The sequence below is a fragment of the Impatiens glandulifera genome, chromosome 7, assembly GCF_907164915.1.
Source record: "Impatiens glandulifera chromosome 7, dImpGla2.1, whole genome shotgun sequence".
Classification (NCBI taxonomy): domain Eukaryota; kingdom Viridiplantae; phylum Streptophyta; class Magnoliopsida; order Ericales; family Balsaminaceae; genus Impatiens; species Impatiens glandulifera.
Genome location: NC_061868.1, coordinates 11,788,469 through 11,813,760, shown reverse-complemented (window position 1 = coordinate 11,813,760; position 25,292 = coordinate 11,788,469). Strand labels below are relative to the sequence as shown.

General features: G+C 32.3%; 1 protein-coding gene across 1 annotated transcript; it reads right to left on the bottom strand.

The window, feature by feature from the left end:
• Window positions 1–21,879: 21,879 nt before the first annotated feature.
• LOC124945845 (heterogeneous nuclear ribonucleoprotein A2 homolog 1-like) lies at window positions 21,880–24,440 on the bottom strand. The gene is made up of 6 exons (XM_047486355.1): window positions 24,250–24,440; window positions 24,118–24,158; window positions 23,863–24,026; window positions 23,415–23,514; window positions 23,129–23,298; window positions 21,880–22,718 (listed from the first exon to the last, which is right to left on the bottom strand). The coding sequence occupies exons 1-6, from the start codon at window positions 24,300–24,302 to the stop codon at window positions 22,146–22,148; spliced, it is 1,101 nt and encodes a 366-aa protein (XP_047342311.1). The 5' UTR covers window positions 24,303–24,440; the 3' UTR covers window positions 21,880–22,145.
• Between the last annotated feature and the right edge of the window lie 852 nt (window positions 24,441–25,292).

Genomic DNA, 25,292 nt, shown 5'->3' with positions numbered 1-25,292 from the left:
GACTTATTATCTCGTGACTCACACTTTTTCATATTTCTCTTTATTCACTCAAAAAATTACCCATAAATCTCAGTTAACCATTAATCTCGTGACCTCACACACTTTTATCATTCGATTAATCAACATCTCATTCATATATTTTAACTACTAATATCTCATTTATTATCATCCTCTTATATATATATATATATTATTATTTTTTTAATTAAGGAGAACTAGCATGACACCCACATCCATGGCCCTCCGCTTCAACACAAAGCGAATCATCCTCATTTATATTACCGCGACCTCTTTTTTTACCCCCACTTCAGTAAACTAACAATAAAATCTCAATCGACCTCTAATCTCGTGACCTCACACACTTTTACATTTCGGTCAATCAACATCTCATTCATATATTTTTAACTACTAATATCTAATTTGTTAAGAAGACCTCTCATATTTATCCTCACTTCGGCAAACCACCCACCAAATCTCAATCGACATTTCATATTGTGACCTCACACACTTTCACACATCTCTTATCCCCACAACAAACCACCCACCAATCTTAGTCGACCTCTTGTGACTCACATTTTTTTATATGTCTCTTTATCCACTCGACAAACCATCCACCAAATCTTAGCCAACCTCTTTTACTCTCACTTCAACAAATCAATAACCAACTATAAACGATCACACCTCTTATCCCTCGTCATACCAACCACTAATCCCCCAATTGGCTCTCATTTTGTGAGTCACACGTTTTCATATGCCTTTTTACTCCTTGAAAAACAACGCACAAATCTTAGATGACATCTTTTACCCTCACTTCAACAAGTCAACAATCAATACCAATTGATCACACACCTCTATATCTCGTCAAACCAACCATTATCCCCCCAATTGACCATCCATCTCGTGACTTCTTAAATAATTATAATACACACTTTTAAATTTACAATTTTTGGGATTCAAACCATGGTCTTAAACATGAAATATGAACACCTTAAACGCTAGATCACTTGAGATTTTTGAAAATTTTTATAATTTTATATATGTATATATATATATTTTGTATTTAAATTTATTATTAATTAGTTAATTAGTCAAAGTCTTGTGACTCACACTTTTTCATATGCCTCTTTATCATATTTTCACATGTCTCTTATCCCTCGGTAATTCAACCACCATTTTCAATCACATTTTCAAACGTCTGTTATTCCTCAGAAAACCAATCACCAATCTCAATCATAGTTTCACATGCCTCTTATCCTTCAGCAAACCAACCACAAATCTCAATCGACCTCTAATCTTGTGACTTCACTATCGTGACCTCACACTTTGGTCAATCAAATATTTAATTCATATTTTTTAACGACTCTCATTTGTTACCGACTTATTATCCCTAAGAAAACCACACTCCAATCACACTTGGTAAGGGTTGTATTTGTTTCGTTATGTTACAAATTCGAAACATACATATAACATTTTTTTAATTTTATTTTAACCGTTTCAAATTTATGGGCAGATCAACTCACGATTCGATCCAAGTATTCATTTACTCTCACATATATATCCAAATTAACAACATCTCTCGACCCGGCAAATCAAACAAATTCAAATTAATTATTACTATTATTATTATTATATAATATATATATATATTAGTTATTTAAAAAGTTAAACTTGAATATCGCACGTTTATAAAATTTGGTGTTGAATTTAAAATATAAAGTCTTATTAGTTTAGTTGGTTAAAGAATTGTTTATTTGGTTATGTTCAAATTCAAAACATACATGTATCATTTTATATTTTATTTTTAACTATGTCAAGTTTATGGGCGAGTCAACCCACGATCCGACCCAATTAACCATTTATCTTTAAATATATAACCAAATTAACCACAAAACTCTCAGCGACAAACAAAGTAAATTCAAATTAAATATTATTATTAATATTATTAATATTATTATTATTATTATTATTATTATTATATATATATATATATATATATATATATATAAATTCTTAAATATATTCTCTGAGTTTCGATGGCAGCATGTTTTTGTTTATTTATAATTAAAACAAGATGATCAATAATAATTTAGTAACCTAATTTGATAATCATAGATTGGGTTGATTTTTGTTTTGATAAATTTATTTGACTCTATTATTTACGTTATATTATCCAGAATTGTTTAAATATTTTATTATATATATTCAATATTCCAATAAGTCTCCTAGTTTATAACTACTAACTAAACCATCTCGAGTATATAATAATAATTTCAAATAAATCTTTTTATTAAATAAATACGTATAAATTAAGTTGATTTATTTTTTAAATTTTTGTTTAATTCTAACACAAATTAATATATTTTGAATATTTATCAAATTGAGTAGATTATTTAAATATATTTTACATCTAATCCTAATTGATCAGATTTATACCTAAATATTATATTTGGTCCTATAATAGGTGGATCATATATATTTTTTTCTTAGATTGAGTCGGTATAATGGTTTGTATCAATTTGAATGATCACCCCTAATTTGACCCACATGTGATCTAAGAATAATTGAATAAGAAAGTTAAAAACAAAAGTAAGACTGACAAATGAGCATATTTGGCGGGGCAAGTAGAATTATAGAATAAAGTATTTCCTTCTTTCAAATGAGTGGATTTTTAATATATTTTGTATATACTTTTAGTCTTAGTAAAGAAGGATAGATAGTAAGGCAATATCTTAGAGCTCTCACGCGATATTATTGAATCGGGCTTGAGCCAATTGTCCAAGATTCCCCAAACGCTAGTTCAGACAGAATGTATATGGAAGACATTTGCTATTAAAAACCAATGTTTTAAAATATGCGGTCTAATCGGCAGTCTAACCGGTCCGATCGACGGTCTAACCGGTTCGACCGCAAAACGGTGGAATATGCGATTCGTCTTTTGACTTATATACAGTAACTTTTCGAACCGGTCAAAATCCGGTCCGACCGGATGGTTCGACCGAAAATTATAGCCGGAAATTTCCGGTTATAAATGTTACCCATTATTTCAATGGATCGGTGAAGAGACCTCAACTATGATCTCAGCTCTGATCGTTTTTGCATTAAGAAGATGTCTGATCATATCTGTTCTAGGTTATCGATTCTCTATTTTCCTCTGTATTCTCCTTCATCTGATCAGATCTGTTAAATGTTAGTAGATCTTTGTCTTCCTTCGTCTTATCAGATCTGTTCACGTTTAGTCGATCCTCTATCTTCTTCTGTGTCCTCCTTCGTCTGATCTGATCCTTCGTCTGATTAGATCTAAGATGAGAAGTCAAATAAATTACATAGAGATTGAGCCTTCGTTTTACCTTCGCTGGGAGATGAGATTGTATGAAACGGTGAATCTATAGCCAGAAGATGATACTTGGAGGGGGGAGAGAGACAATAGATTGGAGAAGACGATACTTGAGAGAGAAAATAAATTAAAAGTTAAAAATTAATTATAGTTAAGTTAAAAGTAAGGGTATAGGATTTTGGAATGGTTATTTATTATTTTTAAATAATCCTTTTTATTTATTTATTGGTTTTACCTGTACAAAAATTAAAATCCGGTCCAACCAATGGTTCAACCGGTTGAACTGGTCGGACCAAAGTTCGCCCAAAAAACCGGGTTGATGAGCGGAACGGTTTTCAAAACCTTGTTAAAAACCTCATTCTTAGTTTATTTAAGATTGTCTTATGATCTGATATGTTATTTAAGGATGTCTTATTATCATCCGCTAGAAGAATCAAACTTTTTCAAAACTCAATAGGTACATTATCACTCTTCAAAAGAGCGGCGTCTCGGTCCCAATGGAACTAATAAAGTCACCTAACTTGATTATGGTAAATACTACAACAAAAATATGGATTTGTGACGAAAATTTACTGACACTTGAAGCCTGTCAGAATTTTCCGACAGTTTTATCTATTTAATTTGTGACAAAATTAAAAATCGTCTGAAAATAGGTAAAAATGTAGAAAAAGATAAGAGAAATTTAGCAACATTCCTTTCCATCTCTTTTATAGACAGTAAACAAATGACACAATATTCATAAGAATGTTCCGAAGGTATTTTTGATATATTTTACGATGAATGTTGATTATGTCATAATGACAAAATTTTCGACAGATATTCCAACAGAATTTTTTACGAAAGTTTCCATGGAAAGCTCCATCAAAATCCTCATTTTGGCGACAAAAGTTCCATCAAAATTTTTGATTGATTACTTTTTATTAATTGGAAGTTTTTATTAATGATGGACATTAAAAGAAGACAAATTCACGTGTGCATTACTTTACTTTCATGATTTTTGTGCTATCACTCTCTATAGAATATATTTAAGTCTCCTTACCGGCCTTGTTTTGTTTGGAATCGTATTTAAAATAATGTGCCGATTGGACTTCTTATTAATTATGTTAATTGAATTCATTTCAAAAATTTTTACAGTGGTTTAAAAAATAAAAAAAAATAAAAAAAAATGTTTAATAAATTAAATATCACCTCCCCAAATGCAAGTTTGATATAAATTTTATGATAAACAATTAAAACTTGAAATTAAACAAACTGTCACACACACATTTGTGAGCTATTTTGTGTCAATTTAGTTAAAGAAAAATGATAAGGGGAGCGACTCCCCCCCAACAAATCCTCATGTGGCATGCCACGTCCAATTTTTTATTATTATAAAAATAGTGTGCGCCTCTTCGTCTTCACCTTCACCATAAAACTAGCGCGCATCTATTTAAACCCATTACGCCTCTAGACTTTTCTTATTTCAAACCTTTGATTTTGATCAAACCCTAACCCCCTTTACATAAAATTAGTGTGCATCTTCCACTTCCCCTTCGCCACCACTTGTGGTTTTCGTTCTCCATTCGACTACCGTTCTTCAATCTCAATCAAAAGTTCAGGCCGTGTTCTCTTTGAAAACGTCGCTTCAAAGATGGTAAACTCATTCATCATTGTCAACTACTTTCTTCGTTTATTGAGTGATGTTGTCTAACTTGCGACATTCTTTGATGTTTAGAAATCGGATAAACAAATGGTTCTCTTTTGAACGAGGGGCAACCAAATTAGAAGTAATTGGTGACTCATATTTGGTTATATTTCAAGCCAATAGTGTTTGAAAAGTAAAATGAGAAAATCTAAAACCCTACCACGCTTATCTAATTAAGTTCATGAACAAACTCGACCAAGTATCATTTGTTCACGCTCCAAGAAGTCAAAATTGTTTTTTGGATGCACTAGATACCATTGCGGCCATGAATCAAATTTATGAAGGAACTAAAGTCAAACCATTCAAAATCCGACAAAAGCAAAAACCTGGTTTTGTAAAAGGAACAACGGCCTCATGCAAAACATCTACCAAATAATGGTATGATACTCTCAAAAAATACATAGAATATGGAGAATACCTATCGTATTTCCGAGAAAAGAAACGGCGAATGTTACACCAATATTCCACTAATTATACTTGGATAGCAAACAAACTCTATAGACAATAATTCGATGGTTAAAACATGATCTATGTAAATGGTCCTAAATAAAAAAGATATTAGGAGAAGTACACACAAGAGTATGTGGTCCATATATGAATGGGATGACTTTAGCCAAGAAAATACTTCGACTAGGATATTACTAGCAAAACCTAGAACAAGAATCTATGAAATATAAAGAGTTATCGTCAATGCTAAATTTATTCTAATTTAAAGCATACCCCAACATCAATGTTCTACAACATAACTTCTCCCTGGCCATTCTCAACTTGGAGTGTCAACGTCATTGGGAAAATTTATCCCCACGCTTCTAATGGACACAAATTTATACTCATGGCCATCTACTATTTAACTAAATGGGTAAAAACAATCTCTTACAAAATCTTGAAATCATCTTTCGTAATAAAATTTGTCCATACAAACATAATTGTTAGGTAATGGGTCCCTCATGCCCCAGTTTCAGATAATAGTCAACACTTTCAAGAAAAATTGTTACAATTTGCTGAGTAGACTTGAATATTTGAGTTACCTAAGAAGTTGTTAAGCTGTCTTGGAAACAACTCTGAATCTAGAAAAAGAAATACGATATTATCATCTAGGTCAACATTGACATTGACTAATGTATCTAGGCCACCTCTAGCATTGCTTAATACATCTAGGGACCACATCTGGCATTGATTAATGCATACGAGTCACATCCGACACCGGCGAGTGCATCTGGGCTATCCGACACCAGCGAGTGCATTTGGGCTATCCAACACTAACGAGTGCATCTAGGTCACCCGGCACCGACGAGTGCATCTAGGAAATCTAACACCGACGAGTGCATCTGGGCCATCCGGTATTGGTGAGTGCTTCTGGGCCATCCGCACTAACGAGTGCTTCTAGTCCATCCGGCACCGACGAGTGCATCTGGTCCATCCGGCACCGACGAGTGCATCTGGGCCATCCGACACCGACGAGTGCATCTGGGCCATTCGGCACCGGCGAGTGCATCTGGGTCATTCGGCACCGGAGAGTGCATCAGGGCCATTTGGCATTGCCCAATGCATCTGTTAAGTTGTCTTAAGACAACTCTAGATCAGAGAGAGGAGATATATTACTTGGGCATTGATTAATGCATTTGGGGCATTTGAGGGAATTCAAGTCAATGTGGAGATTTATTGAGATGTCTTGAATTGATGATGCAAGGAAAGAGAATATTGAACAAAAGAAAGTATATCTTTTTGGTGTGTAATCTTGATTTAAAGAAATAAGATTAACACAAAAGGAAATATGATCTTTTGTTATGGTAATATAACTAGGAAAGTATTGTGATAATATTTTGGAGATTATTTGCCAAAATATTGTGTTGACCTAGTTGAAGCCTATTTAAAAGTGCAGTCGGACACTTCAGAAAATTGAAGTCTTTGCCTTGAGAGCATCATTTCCAATCCCAATTATGTATCTATTGAGGTTTTAGGAGGCCGAGTGTTATATAAACTTGTGTCATAACCCTAGTCAGTACTTTTGTAATCTCTATTCTGATCTCCTAATAATATTATCTCTTTCTGGTGGACGTAGCCAAGTTTTATCTTGGTGAACCACGTTAAAATATGTGTCGTTCTTTATTGTTACGTCATCTACGTGTTCCGTTACAACAAACTGGTATCAGAGCCATGTTATTCAATTGTTTGTTCTTTCAATTAAGATGGTAGTAGTAAGAATCAAGACGACAAGTTCAGGAGGAGAAGGCAATGTGGCAATCAAGATGCGGGTTTTGCTGAAACAACAGGGCTTATGGGGGGTCGCTGAAGTTGTCAACAGGAATAGAAATAACCATTGAGATTTTCATTCTAAAGGAGAAGATAATGTGGCAGATCAAAATACAGGCTCTACTAAAACGACAAGGCTTATGGTGTTGCTGAAGTTATCGGTAGGAGCAGCACAATCGTTGAGATTGTCAATCTAGAGGAGAAGATAATGTGGCAGATGAAGATGTGGGATCCACTGAAATAACAGGGCTTATGGGGGTCGTTGAATTTGTTAATAGGAGCAGAAACAATCGTTGAGATTGTCATTCTGGAGGAGAATATAATATGGCAGATCAAAATGCGTGCTCTACTAAAAAGACATGGCTTATGGGCTTACTAAAGTTATCGTTAGAAGTAGGACAATAGTTGAGATTGTCATTCTAGAGGAGAAGATAATATGGTAGATCAAGAAGCGGGCTCTACAAAAATGATAGGGCTTATGGGGTTGCTGAAGTTATCAATAGGAGTAGAACAATCGTTGAAATCGACATTCTAGAGGAGAAGATAATATGAAAGATCAAGATGCGGGCTCTACAAAAACGATAGGGCTTATGGGGTTGCTGATGTTATCAGTAGGAGTAAAACAACTGTTGAGATTGACATTCTGGAGGAGGTGAATACGTTAGAACCATTCACCTACGAAGAAACTGTATTCGGTTCTGAAGTTGCACAATGGTTTACAACAATTGAAGTATTAAAGTCAAAGTGGAGATTTACTAAGTCGACATGAATATTTGGGTTAACAAAGGAGTTGTTAAGTTATCTTGGAGACAACTCTAAATATAAAAGAGAGATGTGGTAGATCATCTGGGCCACCACTAGCATTGATTAATGCATTCGGGCTATCTCTAGCATTGAATAATGCATTTGGACCATCTCTGACATTGACTAATGTATCTAGGCCATCTCTAGAATTGACTAATGCATTTGGGTCATTTCTAGCATTGACTAATGCATCTAGGCAATATCTTTGACATTGACTAATACATCTGGGCCACATCTGACATTGACTAATGTATTTGGGCCATCTTTGGCATTTACTAATGCATTTGGGCCATCTCTAACATTGACTAATGCATCTGGGCCATCTTTAGCATTGACTAATGCATCTGGGCCATCTTTAGCATTGACTAATGCATTTAAGCCATCTCTGGCATTGACTAATGCATCTAGGTCATCTTTGGCATTGACTAATGCATTTGGGTCATCTCTAACATTGACTAATGCATCTGGACCATCTTTGGCATTAATTAATGCATTTGAGCCATCTCTGGAATTGACTAACGCATATGGGCCACATCTGACATTGACTAATGAATTTGGGCCATCTTTGGCATTGACTAATGCATCTGGGCCATCTCTGGCATTGACTAATGCATATGGGCCATCTCTAACATTGACTAATGCATATGGGCCACAACTGACATTGACTAATGCATCTAGGTCATCTCTGGCATTGACTAATGCATCTGGGCCATCTCTAGCATTGACTAATTCATTTGGGCCATCTTTGGCAATGACTAATGTATATGGGCCATCTCTGGCATTGACTAATGCATATGGGCCACATTTGACATTGACTAATGTATTTGGGGCATCTCTGGAATTGATTAATGCATCTGGGCCATCTTTAGTATTGACTAATCCATCTGGGTCATCTTTGGCATTGACTAATGTATCTGGGCCACATCTGACATTGACTAATGTATTTGGGTCATCTCTAACATTGACTAATATATTTGGGCCATCTTTGATATTGTAAATATATCTGGTCCATCTCATGTATTGACAAATACATATGGGTCACATCTAGCATTGATTTATGTGTCTATGCTATTATGGTTTGCAACAATGAGAATATTCAAGTCAAGGTGGAGATTTACTAAGTAGACTTGAATATTTGAGTTACCTAAGAAGTTCTTAAACTATTTTGGAGACAATTTTGGATCTAGAAAAAAAGACGATATATCATCTAGGTCAACATTGACATTGACTAATGCATCTGGGTCACCTCTAACATTGCTTAATGTGTTTGGGACCACATCTGGCATTGACTAATGCATATGAGTCACATCTGACACCAGCGAGTGCATCTGGTTATCCGACATCGACGAGTGCATTTGGGCTAAGCGACATTGACGAGTGCATCTGGGTCACCTGGCACCGACGAGTGCATTTGGGTCATCCGGCACCGGCAAGTGCTTATTGTTAGGATTTGTATCTCCCAAATCCGACCAGTTTGAAACAATCTGTAAAAATGCAAGAAAGAAGAACACAAGAAGACACAAATTTATAGTTGTTCACTCAAATTGAGCTACATTCACTTTAGCCACCACCAGATTTCACTATGAAGAAGAAGAAAGAATACAAAGTTTTTGCCTCACATTTTATCTCTCTAGAATTTTTTTTTGTAAACCCTTAATAATCACATATTTATAGGGTAAACATTCAGGTAATAAACCTAAATAATTCTTGATCAGGCCCAAGTTCAAAACCAAATACAAACCTAATAAACTCTAATTAACACTTGTGGAGTTTATTATAAGTTTAGACTCCATAACTCAACAATCTCTCACTTGGAGACTAACTTCATCATCTCTCGATCGGTGGCGGCTTTCCATCTGGTGTCTTAACGAAGAAGACCAACTGAAGTTGCACACAACTTCAGTTTCTCATTTATCACAGCTTTCATCAATATATCAGCTAAATTCTCACTCCCGGAAATCTTCTCAAGAGCTAATACTCCATCTTCTAAAGCTGACCGGTTGAAATGATAACGAACCTGTATATGTTTCGTCCTGCCATGATAAATAGGATTCTTTGCCAAATGAATGGCACTCTGACTGTCGCATCGTAACACACTTCCCTCGTAGTCTTGACCCAATTCTCGCAAAAAGGGTTGTAACCACATCATCTCCTTAGCAGCCTCTGTCACAGCAACATACTCTGCCTCACAACTAGAAAGAGCAACAATCTTCTGCAATTTTGAAACTCAACTGATTGCAGTACCTCCTAGAGTATAAATGTACCATGTTGTTCTCTTCCTACTATCAACATCACCACCATTGTCAGCATCAATATATCATTCCAAACCCATATTAGACTTTCGAAAACATAAAGCGAGATTCGTATTTCCTCTTAAGTATCGTAGTATCCACTTTACTACTTCCTAATGTTGTCTACCTGGGTTGCTCATGAATCTGCTAACAACTCTCACTGCATGTGTTATATCTGGTCTTGTGCAAACCATCGCATACATAATACAACCAATGGCAGAGGCATATGGAACAGTGGCCATGTAATTTTTCTCCTCCTCTGTTGAAGGCGACTGAACTTTAGATAGTCTGAAGTGACTAGCTAAGGGGTTAGTAACTGGTTTTGCATCATACAAGTTGAACTTGCTAAGAACTTTCTTCACATATTCTTCTTGTGAAAGCTTGAGAACTTCTTCATCCCTAAAAATTCTCATCCCAAGGATTTGTTTAGCAGCACTCAAATCCTTCATTGCAAACTTTTCAGACAACTCTTTCTTGAGCTTGTTAATCTCATACAAACTTGCTCCAGCAATCAACATGTCATCAACATAGAGGAGCAGAATAATGTACGATTTATCAAACTTCTTAATATAGCAGCAATGATCAGCTTCACACCTTAGAAAATTGTTACTTTTCATTAAGCTATCTAACTTCTTGTACCATTGCATTGGAGCCTGTTTCAAACCATACAAACTCTTCTGAAGCTTACACACAAGCTCATCTTTTCCTTTGATTTCAAATCTTGTTGGTTGTCGCATATAAATCTCTTCATCTAAATCACCATAAAGAAAATGAGTTTTGACATCCATTTGTTGAAGATGAAGGTCTTCTTTCACAACCAAACTCAAAATAGTTCTGATTGTCATCAATTTAACTACTGGAGAGAAGATCTCATTGTAGTCAATACCTTCTTTCTGTTGAAATTCTTTCACAACCAATCTTGCCTTATACCTTATGGTTTTATCATGTTCTTCTTTAATCCTGAAGATCCATTTATTGTGAAGTGATTTCTTTCCCTTTGATAGCTCAGTGAGCTCCCAAGTCTGATTCAACATCAAAGAGTCCATCTCATCTTTCATAGCAGACTCTCACTTAATCGATTCATCAGATTGTATTGCTTCCTCATAACATTTATGTTCACCTCTATCTGTCAACAAGATATAGTTCAGAGATTGAGACCACCTCTCATCTCTAGCATTAACTAATGCATCTAGGTCATCTCTGGCATTGACTAATGAATCTAGGTCATCTCTAGCATTGACTATGCATTTGGGCAACATCTATGGCATTGACTAATGCATCTGGGCCACATTTGACATTGACTAATGTATTTGGGCCATCTTTGGCATTGACTAATTCATTTTGGTCATCTCTAGCATTGACTAATGCATTTGGGCCATCTCTAGTATTGACTAATGCATCTGGGTCATCTCTGACATTGACTAAATATGACATATATTTTGCAATTTATTTTATTTTATTTATTTATTTATATTTTTGAGTTTAATAAATAATTTATTTTGGATAAAATGGATACAACATTTATCCTAAATTATTTTTTTCATTCCATTTACTTTTTATAAAATTAATTTGAGATAAGATGATTATTCCAAATTATTTTATTTATTTACTTAGCCATTGTCCTTAATTAATTAGTATTTAATTATTACAATAATTAATCCAATTAATTATTTACTCATGACCTTGTTTTTAATTTTTTTATTCAAAATAATTATTTTATAATTTATAAATTGAGTACCTTAAATTTTATTGCATACCTTTATTTTTTTAATTAAAATATTAATCATATATTTACAAATTATTTAAATTTAAATCAATTTAAATATTGTAACCCCGGGAATCACTCCCTCCGTAGCTTAGCACGTGTTGTGGACAGTGGCAATACGGGGAATATCGCGGGGTGGCTCGAGGTTTAATGTGTTTCAACCTTGATTTGCGTGCCAGTCTTCTTTTAAAAGAAAATATTATTTTAAAAAGATTTTTAATATAATAATTGGGAGTTTTTGAATTAATCATGTAAAAATAATTAATTTTATTCAAATTTTAATAATTTATGGACCAAATAACTATCTCGTAAGACCCGATTTAATTAATCAAATTATCAAATAATTTTAATAATCTAGGGACCAAATTTTGAATTAATCGTAAGATTATTTATTTAAAATTAGAGTCGCTAAATGATTTTAGGAAAATCAATAAAATGATACGTGTATAAACGTATTTATACTATAATTTTTGTAAGGGGTTCGGATTTTAATTTGATTACACTCGGAAAAGGGCTTTCGCGTTATGTTCTAAGCGCCCGTCAAAGGACGATTTTAAATTTTTAAAATTAACAAAGTCTGGTTATTTATGATTTATTTATAAAATTTATTTTCCTCAATTAGTAGTCTAGAGATCCTAAACAATGATAGATTTAGATTGCATAAATAATTGTACAAAATTATTTAAAAGGGTGTACCTACGATTACGTTGTTATAATACTGAGTAAAAAAACTGAAAAATATCATAAAAGTGTTAGAATTAAAAAAAATTCAAACGGGGTTTTACCAAAATATTTGTGTAGAAAAAATTCCGAAAATATTTAAATATCATTTTCTGATCTTTCGGGATTATTTGAAAATGGATTGGGGTTCTAAAATTACAAAAATAATTTTGGATTTGAAAAGTGGAACCAAACAGGCCTTAGGACCCGAGTTCTAGGGTCTGGGTTTGGTTTTAGCAATTTGGGCTCAAATGGGCTCGGTCTAGACCGGAGTGGTCTGGACTAGGGCGAGCATGGTCAAGAGACCGGAGGGCTCGGTCTTAGGGTTCAAGAGACTTAGTCCTAAACTCAGGTTACTCGGTCCTAGGTCTAGGAGGCTCGGTCGTGGACCTGGGAGGCTCGGTACCAGGTCAGACTTCTCGGTACGAGGTTAGAAACCTCGATCAGATTCATCGATCCTTGCTCAAGAACACCAGTCTTGAGTCTTTATCCTAACTCAAGAACATCGGTCCTCGGTCTTTGTCCTGACACAAGAACATCAGTCCTCTGTCTCGGTCCTAACTCAAGAACATCGGTACTTGGTCTCGGTCCAGACCGAAGATTCTCGGTCTTGTTTCTCAGTCTCAGTCCTACAGTACTCGGTCCTAGGACCGAGTGTTCTTCATTTGGTATGAAGAAATTGCAGGTCTCATAACTTTTGATATAGATCATGGAATCATGATTTGTAAGTTGTAGATGATTCATATGATTATGAAGAACAAAAGTCCTAACTTTAATCACGATCATTCGTTCTTTACAAAAATTAATTTCTGAAAACCATTTTTAGGTCAAAATTTTGGATATTTTAAATTATGTCATTTTAAGGTCTAATTTTTTTGTTCAATTAGCTTTGAAATGATAAATATAGTTGAACACAACCAAAACAAGAACATCGTTACATCATTACAACGATTTTTGAAGAAATATTCAAAATTCAAGATTTTCAAAAATACAGTTTGATCAAATAGATGTTATAGTCATCTGGAAATCATCATAACATGTTTAGAAACATGTTAGCCAACTATTTGAATTAAAAATCAAGCATAAAAGTTCAAGAACATCAATTTCAAAAAATCCAATTTTTCAAACAAATTTTTCGAATTTTTTTTATTTAGGTTGATTTGATAAATTCTCTTTTAACAGAAAGTTCAATCATGATAAAGAGAGTTATTCTAAACAAAGAACACACATAAATAAGCCCTAGAATAGATCAAACCAGTCAAACTTGAAAATTTTGAAAAAAATCAAATTCTCAATCACAAATCATAATACAAATGATTTGGCAGCATACCAATTATTGAAGAACACTCCTTTGAGGTGTTAGAAGCTTTCCCAAAGCCTGGATCGAAATTGGGATCGTCGGAGAAATTTTCAAAAAAACCAGTTCGTCGGAGTTCCTTGGATCTTTGATTTGGACTATAATATGTTTTGATTGTTTGATGGATTGATAAAGAAATATCTAAAGAGTATTATAGCAAGTTAGGTCGGTCGAGGTGGAGATATTCATGTCTAATTTTACGATCGGAAGTTATATCCTTAATCTTATCTTCGATTGTGGCAGCCTAGATCTAAGGTAGGATAAGATCAATATGTATAGGGCTTGTGTTGGAGAGGGTGGAAAAATCATGGGATAATGATAAGTATCGACGGAGCTGGACCTTCTAGAAGAAACACTAGTGAGGGTCGCGTTTCCGGTGAGCATCCCTGCTTAATGAAGAGGACGAGTTAAAACAACGTTGTTTCGTGGCGTCGTTAGGCGTTTCGTCAGCGTTCGGCGATCTCAGCTAACGAGGTTAGTCGATCCGGTGGAGCGGGCGTGCACTGGCTTTGTTACATCCGACTGTGTGGTGCGTTTCCAGGCGTTGGATAAAAATTCAGCGCTGATCTGATGATTGAGGATCTGGCTACATCAATTAAAAATAATTTCGGCTGCACCCGATTATTAGTTTTATTTTTAATAAAAAGGGTTATTTGAAATAATCCCTTTCCTACGTTTTTTTTCACCAAAAAGTTTACAAAAAAATATTTCTAGAAACATAATAAAACTTATGTTCATATTTTTTTTTTTTTTTTTTTTTGATATTTTTGGAAATTTTGGGATATTTATTTAATTGTTTTTAACCTATAAACTATACATAATTTATGATTAAATTTCAATTAAATAATTTTAACCCCTTCTTGGATTTATTTCTGGGTAAAATAAATACAATATTTATCTTCAAATTATTTTCTGCATTTTTTAATAATTAGGAACATAATTTATGATTAAATTTCAATTAAAGAATTTTAACCCCTTCTTGGATTTATTTTTGGGTAAAATAAATACAATATTTATCTTCAAATTATTTCTGTATTTTTGAATAATTTTCCTAATTATGGTTTAATTATCACAATAATTAACTCTTAATTTGGTCTTAGTTCCTCCTTTGGGTTATTTTGAATTAAAAATTTTAAAATATTATTTTAAAATTGTAATTTTTTTATAAATTTGAGTGGGTTGAATTATCATGTCTACAAATTTTAAATATTATTTTATTTAGTAATATACAGTGTTTTAATAAATTATTATAAATTACATTTCATACTGAAATAAAATTTAAAAAATATTAAATTTAAAATTAAATTAAATTAATTTTATTATATTATCTTATTAGTTATTTTTTAAACTATTGATTATCTTTTTTAATTATTTTTTATTACTCTGTTTTTTAGATAAATAAAAAATTAAAATTATATGTATTATTATTAATATACACTAACAAAAAATAATAATTAGTAAAAAATATTATATTAATATATGTAAAATTATACATATTATAAATATATATATATATATATATATATATATATATATATATATATATATATATATATATATATATATATATATATATATATATATATATATATATAATCTCTTAGCCTACACAAATTTATAAAATATTTATAATTTATACATTTTTTATACTTCAAACTAAATAATAAAATATATAATTATTACCAAATTCCAAATAAACCCAGATCAATATATGTTTTTGGTAAAATAATTTACAAGTTATTGGGTTTTTTATTTTCCTTGATCCATGAGGAAAACTCAGCAAATAGGTTCATCTTGAACCTCACTTAATACAATTATTTCGGAACAAGATAAAAATAGGAAAAAGTTTTTTCTAGAAAAAAAAATAGAGCAAGAGAAGGGGAGAGAAAAAGCAAGAAAGAAAAGAGAGAAAAACTTTAAGTTTCAGAGGTACTGTTCATTCAGAACCAGTCTTAGTGTTTTGATGATCATCGGAGTTTGCACCGTTGAATCGTCCTAATATTTGGACAGCAGCTTCACAACTTCTGGGCCAACATTCTGGACGGTGGAGATCAGATTATGAGGTCCGGAGGTCGGAGTTTTGTTGTCGGAACAATAGTTATTTCGGTGATATTCTTCATTTCTTGTTCTTTGATTGTTTTTCATATTCCTTGATGTGCATGTTTTCAAGGGTATGATGAATTTGTATGCCTCTAGTATTTTCTAGAGAAGACTTTGTATTTCTCTCTTGCCGGTGGTAGTCGATTTTAAGCGGCACTAGGTGTCCCGTGTTTTTTGACCCATTGAGGGGTTTTCCACGCTAAAATTTTGTGTTGTTTGTGTGTGCGCTTGCTTGGTGTGTTACTCACTGTTTTAGGGATTGTGTTGATTGCATTTGTGCATACCTATTTGTTAGCTTTCTCGCAGGTTTAAACGGTTTGGGAATGTGTTGTCAAACGAATGTTAAATTCCGCATTTTGTTATTTACTATTGTGGTGCATTTCCATCAAAGTGGTATCAGAGCCTTAGTTGCTTATTTGTGAATTGAATTGTTTGAACGATGGAAACTAATACAAGTAGGATGATTAATTTGAATGGTTCTAATTATCATGTTTGGAAGGCAAAAATGGAAGATCTCCTATATGTGAAAGATTATTACTTACCTGTTTTTGCTACTGATAAACCTGAGAATAAAACTGATGCAGAATGGACTATTTTGCATAGACAGGTTTGTGGATATATTTGTCAATGGGTGGAGGATAATGTGCTGAATCATATTATTGGGGAGACACATGTTCGTACTTTGTGGAACAAGCTTGAACAGTTGTATGCTCGGAAGACTAGGAACAATAAATTGATCTTGATTAAGCAATTGATCGAGTTACAGTACAAAGATGGCACTCCTGTTACATATCACTTAAATTCATTTCAGGGCATTGTGAATCAGCTTTCAGGAATGGTATCAAGTTTGATGATGAGATTCAAGGTCTATGGCTACTTGGTATATTATCGGATTTTTGGGAGACTTTTAGGGCATCCTTGTCCAACGATCTGCAACGGATGGTATTATCACCATGGAATTGGCTAAGGGCAGTGTTATGAATGAAGAGATGAGAAGAAAGTCACAGGATTCCTCTTCACACTCAGATGTCTTGGTCTTTAAAAGACGGGAAAGAAGTCAGAGTAGAGGTCCGAGTAAAATAATCTACAAGTTTCCTAAATAATTTGACTAGTCCAAGTCCAAACATTACAAAAACACAGTTCATATGGTGAAAACAAAGTTTATAGTAAAAATCAGATGTTTTCTTAAATAATAAATTAATCAGACTTATTCAAATATTAAATGTTATGGATATAAACCACTAATTAAAAGTTATAGATATAAACAATGTATCATATTTGCAAACATGGTAAAAACAAAATATATAGTAAAATATCCTATACTTTCTTAAATTATAAATTAACAAAATTTATTCAAACCATCCATTAATTATAAATATAAACCACTAATTAAAAGTTATAGATATAAATTATGTGTCATATTTATGAGCACAACAAAGTTTTGGAAACTATTTAACATGCTTTTAGGCACAATTGCCACCTTCCAATTATATATAATTAATTAATAAAATATACTAATTAATTAATTTCATCATAAAAATGAACTTTAAATACTATGAAAACCTAAGGTTTATCATCACTTCTTGCTCAATACATTTTCTCAAAAACTCCTATTGAATGATGGCTAAGCTCTTTTATGTTATAATTTTTTAGTTATACTTTTTATTTTCCGTTCAGGTATTTCTCATTTTACTCAAAATGTAGTATTGCTTCAAATGCTGGAATGACAGTGATGGTGAGTTTTCCCTTTCATTAGTGTCATCATTTTGAGATGTGGCGTCTAGATGATTCGTGTCGTGTCATAAAGATGAACAGTCTGTTTTCTTTTAGAACCAGTATTATTGTGATTTTCATAAAATAAAATTGTGTCGATCTGGTTTTAAAGAGATAAATTATAGGAATGAAGAAAATGGATGGTATTTGTTGTTTCAGACCTTTTAGAGGAGTTGTCCAAAGGAGTTCTGATACCAAATTGAAAGAGATAGTGAAGATAATATTTTTTAATATTTACAATGAGTACATTCAAGGTAGTTTTATACATTAGGATTACAGTAATTAAATTACAATAGTAACTGTTAGTGTTCCATGAGTATTTTGATAAATAGGAAAAATAAAGACTATTTTGACTCTATTATTTCAGATAAGTGTCAATCCCTTCTTTAGCATCGGAAGGGTTCAATAAATGGAGTATTTGAATAGGAGATTTATGTTGAGCAACCAACCTGAAACCTTCAGGTTGTTTGTGAAAGGCATAAAGATGAAGTCTACTTTCTCAAAAAAATCTTATATAGACTGAAACAGGCTCCAAAGGCCTGGTAAAGTAGAACTGATAAGTATTTGATGGAGTTGAGCTTTAAAAAAGCATAAGTGAAGAAACTCTTTATGTCAAAGGTGATGAAATCAATTTTGTTGCCATCTCCTTATATGTCAAAGGAAACAATGATAAGTTTGTTGAATAGTTTAAAAGGGATATGCAAAATTCTTTTGAGACGATAGATGTAGGAGATGACATATTTCATTAGGATGGAAATCATGCAAAAAAATTATAAGATCTTCATTATCAGAAGAAGTATGCTAAGGAGATCTTAAAAAAGTTCAAAATGGAGAATTGCAAAACTATCGCTACTTCTATGCGTCCGAATGAGAAGTTGAGCAAATGTGATGAAGCTGATAAAGTTGATGAGCCTCTCTATAGAAGGTTGGTTGGTTGTCTCATGTACTTGATAGCAACCATACCTGATATATTGTATGTTGTAACTTGTAAGTCTTTTATCAAGATTTACTAACTGTGCAACTAAAACTCATCTTAGAGCAGTTAAGAGGATCCTTAGACATATTAGGGGAACACCCAACTTTGGCATTAAGTTAAGTATAGGTCTGAAGTATTCTTTGCATGGATATTCAGACAGTGATTGGACTGGATCTATTGATGATATGAGAAGTACTTCGGGCTATTGTTTTAGTCTTGGTTCAGGAGTGTTCTCATGGTGTTGTAAGAAGAATGAGATAATTGCACAATCCACAGTAGAAAATAGTTTCTTGTTGCTACTACTGTTGCAAATCAAGCTTTATGACTGAGGAAAATGCTAATTGACCTGAGTTTGGGACAAAAAGATTGTACAGAGGTGTTTGTTGACAACCAGGCTGCAATTTTTATTTCAAACAATCCTATTTTTCATGAAAAAACCAAATATTTTAACATCAAGTTGTTCTTTTTTAGGGAAGTGCAAAAAGAGGGGTGTGTTAAGTTGAAGTATTGCAAGACTGAACTTCAGAAATGTTCACCAAGGCTTTACCAAAGAGCAAGTTCGAATTCCTTGGCATCTACAACAACTCAAGTAAGGAGGAGTGTTGAAGTTTGCTTGAAGTTGCGGTTAGTTTTTTCTTGTTTTTAGTATTTCAGTTTTAGTTTGTGGTTAATTAATTAATTATTAATATAGTGAGTAGTTTTTAGGAGATTATGTCTATATATTTTCCTATTTTTTTAAGCTCATTTGTCTAGTCATTTGGTTGTATTTAAATGATTTCAACTTAACGAAAATTATAAAAAATTTCATTCATCTCTTTTTCTAGTTTAAAAAAATATTCTTAACTTGAAATAACTAATACATCTATTTTCTTGGGACATGGTATAAAATTGTAGAGAATGATTAATCAAAATTTTGATTGAGTTATTTATTTTTAATTATGGTATTTAATTTCAAGAGAAATTGTGATAAAAAAAATAACTTAAAGTTTTCCATATTTTATTTTCTCATCATTTATATGTGAATTTTTTTTTTTTATCGTACAATTAAGTTGACACACATTTATAGGATGGATACCATAAAGAGACATCTTTATTGTAAATGACTAGGAGGATTCCAAAAACTAAAGTTAATTGTTATAAGATTTGTGAAGAAGATTTATTAAACTATTGTTATAAGATTTGTGAAGATTTTCTAAACTACCACAGGATAAATAATTTGTTACTATTATTTTATATTATTTGTGTTTTTCTCCAAAGAACAAAGAATATTATGAAGTACTTAGATATCTTCAACCGATATACTTATTCTCAAACCTAAAATTTAAAATATAGTAAATGTGACGTCAAACAGTAATTCATCTCTAACTAAAAAACTCATTTTTAAACTCAAAAGAATAATATAGGAATATTTCATTTTACACTATCTTTTTAATTTTTTCAATAACTACTTATATATTTATCAACTTTACCAATTAAATCTCAGTACTTTTTCAAACTAACACTTATTAAAGAAAATTATGATTAAATTATTTATAAATCAATAATTGATATACATAAAAATATTATGGTAAGAAAAATATTATGGTAAGAAAAATATTATGGTAAGAAAAATATTATGGTAAGAGATGTATTTTTAATTATTGTAATAAATATAATTTTTATTTTTAAGTATTTTTAAGAAATATAATTATTGTATTTATTTTTTTTTTAGTTTTTTTTATCAATATTATTTATTATTATAAATTTATGATATATAAAAATATTAATATAAATATATAAGATAAAACAAAAAAAATTAAACATATAAATAAATTATATACAAAAACTAAATATAAAAATTTAATTAAATAAAAAATTAAAGGACTAAATTAAATGTTTAAAATAAATGATATCAAAAAATTAAATATACAAATCAAACAATTAATAAACTTCAGGAATTTGTTTTGAATTTTCATTCTTATGCGTTTCATGAATAGTATAACGCATATATATGCGGTTTATTTTTTTTTTGTTTAGGTTTGGTGTTCTATTGGAAAAGAAAAATAAATTTGGGTATGAATATAGAGTACCCAAATTGGAGATGGTTATAGACTATGAAAACTGCATTTGTAGTTCTTTAGTTTATGTATTGTAGTATTTTTATAGATGTAGAATAATATAAAAGTCGCCCCAACTTTTAATTAATGAATTTGGTGAACTGAAAAGCTGGAAAAAAGGAAAATGATAAACAAATTTTCATATTTTTCACGTATTAAACGAACTCTTATGTATTGATCTTGTGATCCTTAACCACTCCTCAATGATAGCAGGTTGATATTAAGAATAAAAATGTGTAACTAGATTTTCAAATTATAAGAGGTGTTGTTATAAAAGAAGAGATTGATAATTATATAGACCACGTTCCTATAAGAATTTAAGAAATTTAATGATGTGAGATGTAGTCTTTTAATGAAAGGATCCGGTATAATCTATTCAAATATTAACCATTACAAAAACATGAGACATTATCATCTAATTAACTAAAAAAGATGCAACCTTTTCACTCACTGCATTTGAAATGAATCCTAATTCTTTTAATTACTTACAAGTATCCTTGCTAGAAACTAGAATTGTGCAAAATTCAATTCCATCATAATTCTAACTCTACTTTTTAAACAAACATAATTGGAATTGGAACTTTCACTTCAACTTTAACCAAACATAAAGCAAGACCCATAAAAAAAATTCAATAAACTGATCAAATATATCTCTAATCTAGTCATAAAGAAAAGATCTGTGAAGGGAGGGGGTTTGCAACTTCTGCACTAGCAGTTCTCATCATATCAAACACAATAAGCTAATTAGTCTTAAAACTTAATAGAAAACCTCTCAAAAGTATCCAATTTTCACTAAGGTACATTAACCAAATCTCTAAGTTCCTAAACAAGTAGAACTCTCAAGGAACCATACAGTCTAAACTTAACATAAAAACCAAGTCTAAGATTCAACAGTCTAATGGAAATCTCTCTTCTGATCTTCTAGACACTTTCCACCCTTTTTTCTTTAAATATTTCTATTGGGAGTTGCGGGAAAAAAATCTTAGCTTTCTCTACCTTGTATATGGATGATAACGACCGTTATACCCTCCTCCTCCTCCTCCTCCTGCCCTACCTCCATACATTCCTCCTCCACCTGCACCTGCACCACCACCATATCCACCAGCAGGGCCAGAATCATAACCACCACCACCACCACTAGGACCTCCACCTGCACCATAACCACCACCATAACCACCGCCACCACCATTTCCGCGGCCATAACCACCACCTAAGCCACCCCCTCCATATCCACTACCAAAACCACCACCATAGGAACCAAAGCGGCTAGAATAGCCAAGGGACTGATCCCCCCCACGGTACCCCATGTAATCATTTCCACCAAAATCACCATAACGACTGTTAAAATCACCACCACCATAACCTCCATAATCGTTTAACCTATTTCCAGCTCCTCCATATGACCTATAAGGAGCAGGGCCAAAACCTCCACCACCCCCAAAACCACCATAGGAGCCACCATAACCACTATCACCGTAACCACGGCCCCTAGAATCACTACCATATGAGGGTGCAGATACAGGGTGGTTTGAGGATTTCTTTGGTTCAGCCTTCTTGATCTCAACCTACAACAAAGCAATAAGTTAACAACCTAAAGCCTTTCTTCTACCTGCAAAGAAGTCTGACAAACATGGGCAATCAAACATTCTAACAGCTACACCTAAAAAGGTCACAAGTTGTGCATATGCACATCACTTCAATCTTATGGATTGAAGAATCATTCGAAAATCAATTACTAAACAATGTTTGGTTTTTCCTTTTTTTTTGTGACTAAGGTTTTTTCTAGAGGAGGCTAGCATGACCCACTACTTCTATCAAGGTACTTTAAGTGCGAATCGAACATTAAACTTCTGACTTATTAAGTTCAAGACTTTTACCACTTGAGCTAACCTAAGTGGGCGTTTTTTTTTTTTAAATGCAATAAATCTATGACCCGGCCATCTAACATCTTAATGACACACCAGACTAAACATACCTGAGTGCCAGACATATCAATCTTATTGCCAGAAGAAAGAATACTCTCAACTACTCCTTCATTGTCAAATACTATGAATCCAAAGCCTCGGGAACGGTTAGACACATGATCCCTAATAATCTCATGTTCCACCACTTTACCATAGTTTGAGAAGAAAGTCTTAAGTTCATCTGCAGAACGATTACCCCCACGAAAAAAACAAGGGCAAAAGAGAGTAGGGAACAGTTATATTTCATGTGAAAAGTAAAAGGATTTACAGAAACATAACTTAGACATCCTATCACACCTTCATCTACAGATGCGGGAATCCCTCCAACAAAAATCTTCTTAGTTTTGAAGTCCTTGGATTCAGCAGCACCTTTAGGGATGGTCCTTTTGATCTCAACCTACAACACATGATCAAACATAAATTCCATTAAGTGATTGAATCCAAAATATGCTTTAATGATTAGAACATAACTTACTTGAAAAAACTATTTATAGCTTGAGATATGAAATAATAAATGCAATATCATTGACAGTACTATCTAAAACTCATTAAATTAGGAAGTATGCAGCCAAATAGACAGTATAACAATGAGAAGTCCTAACCTACCAATCGACCACAACAAAAATTAGTTATGTGCTTCATGTAATGATGATATCATGTGATTATAGCTAGTAATCAATTGGGTTTCAGCAAAAGAACACATGGATTAGTTAATCAATTGGGTTTTAGCAATGAAAAGGCCAACCTGTTTGTCATTAATCAAGTGGGTTTCAGCAATAACAGTGTCGACAACAGATGGATCGGCGTAAGTTATAAATCCAAAACCCCTTGGCCGACCAGAGACTCGTTCTTTCATTATCACGGAGTCCGTTATCTCTCCGTATTTTCCGAAATAGGCAGAAAATTGCTCTGCAAGTCGACAATTTGAAGTGAATTCTATGTACAGAAGAAAAAAAAGTATAAAACTACAATAAGAAGAAACAAGATGTAAAAGACGTACCAAGGGTAGCATCTTTAGCAAGACCACCAACGAAAATCTTTCTGCAAATCAATCAAAGAGAACGTTAATAATAATATCATCAAGAAACGAACGAAATACAATGAAGTAGAATCAGAAACGATGAAATCATACCCAGGGCTAGCACCGTCTCCGTACAGGGGATTGTCTGGCTTTCTGGAACCCATCTCGTAGATGCGAAATCTAAGATCGAGAGTTTTGGATACGAATGGATTCGTACTTGTGATGAACAATCGGAGATGGATTTGGGGCAGGAAATCGAAGAGAGAGAGCTCCGCGTTCAACCCTTAGGAAATCAAACTAGGGTTATACGGAACAGAACCAATAAACCTCATATAAATATAAGTATTTAATAAATTTATTATTTAAAATTGAGTTTTCATTATTCATATTCTCTATTAATATTTTTTTTTAATAATAAAACTATTTTATTAAATTATATTAGTAGAACTCAATCGGTTTCTAATATAAAAAAAAAAAAAAAAAAAATTAGTTAACCTTCTAAATTTAAAATAAATAAAATAAAAAAGGGTTGAACTTTTTGGATTTGAGATTTCAAATTTTTCTTTAAACTTTACCATTCTCAGTTTTTAGTGTTAAAGATACCAAAATTAATAATTTTCAATATTTTTAGACGTGGATAATTTATTATTTATGTGATATTTATAAATAATTAAATAAAATATTTATGTCACTAAATTTAATTATTAAATTTTAAGTGAGAATTTTAACAACCGTTAAAATTTTATAGTCTAAATATTCTTTTCGTTAAAATTCGATAATTAAATTAGTGATATGAAATTTTTATATATTTATTTATAAATGTCACGTAAATAATAAGTTAACGATAGATACAAAACTTTATTTTTGTATAATCTTAACTATTAAAAGCTCCAAATTATAACTTTGAAAAAAAAAACCTAAATAAGTATGACAATTCGAAATCGTCTCGCGGTAACCGATCCAAACCTGTTGGTACGGTTTTTCCCGACAGGTGATCGAGGCGGATCGGATTTTGCATTAAAAAGAACTTTTTATCTTCGCTCATTTAATTATAATACAATATTTAGAATTATAAATAATTGATATTTTAATAATTTATTATTATAATTATATGAATTATTTTATTATTTATATTTTAATTTTAAATTATTTTT

Coding starts and splice junctions, on each gene's coding strand:
- LOC124945845 (XM_047486355.1), bottom strand. CDS start 24,302: ATGGGTTCCAGAAAGCCAGACAATCCCCTGTACGGAGACGGTGCTAGC. Junction 23,515..23,862: donor ACTTGATTAATGACAAACAG/GTTGGCCTTTTC, acceptor CATGTGTTGTAG/GTTGAGATCAAAAGGACCAT. Junction 22,719..23,128: donor TTGATATGTCTGGCACTCAG/GTATGTTTAGTC, acceptor GCTTTGTTGTAG/GTTGAGATCAAGAAGGCTGA.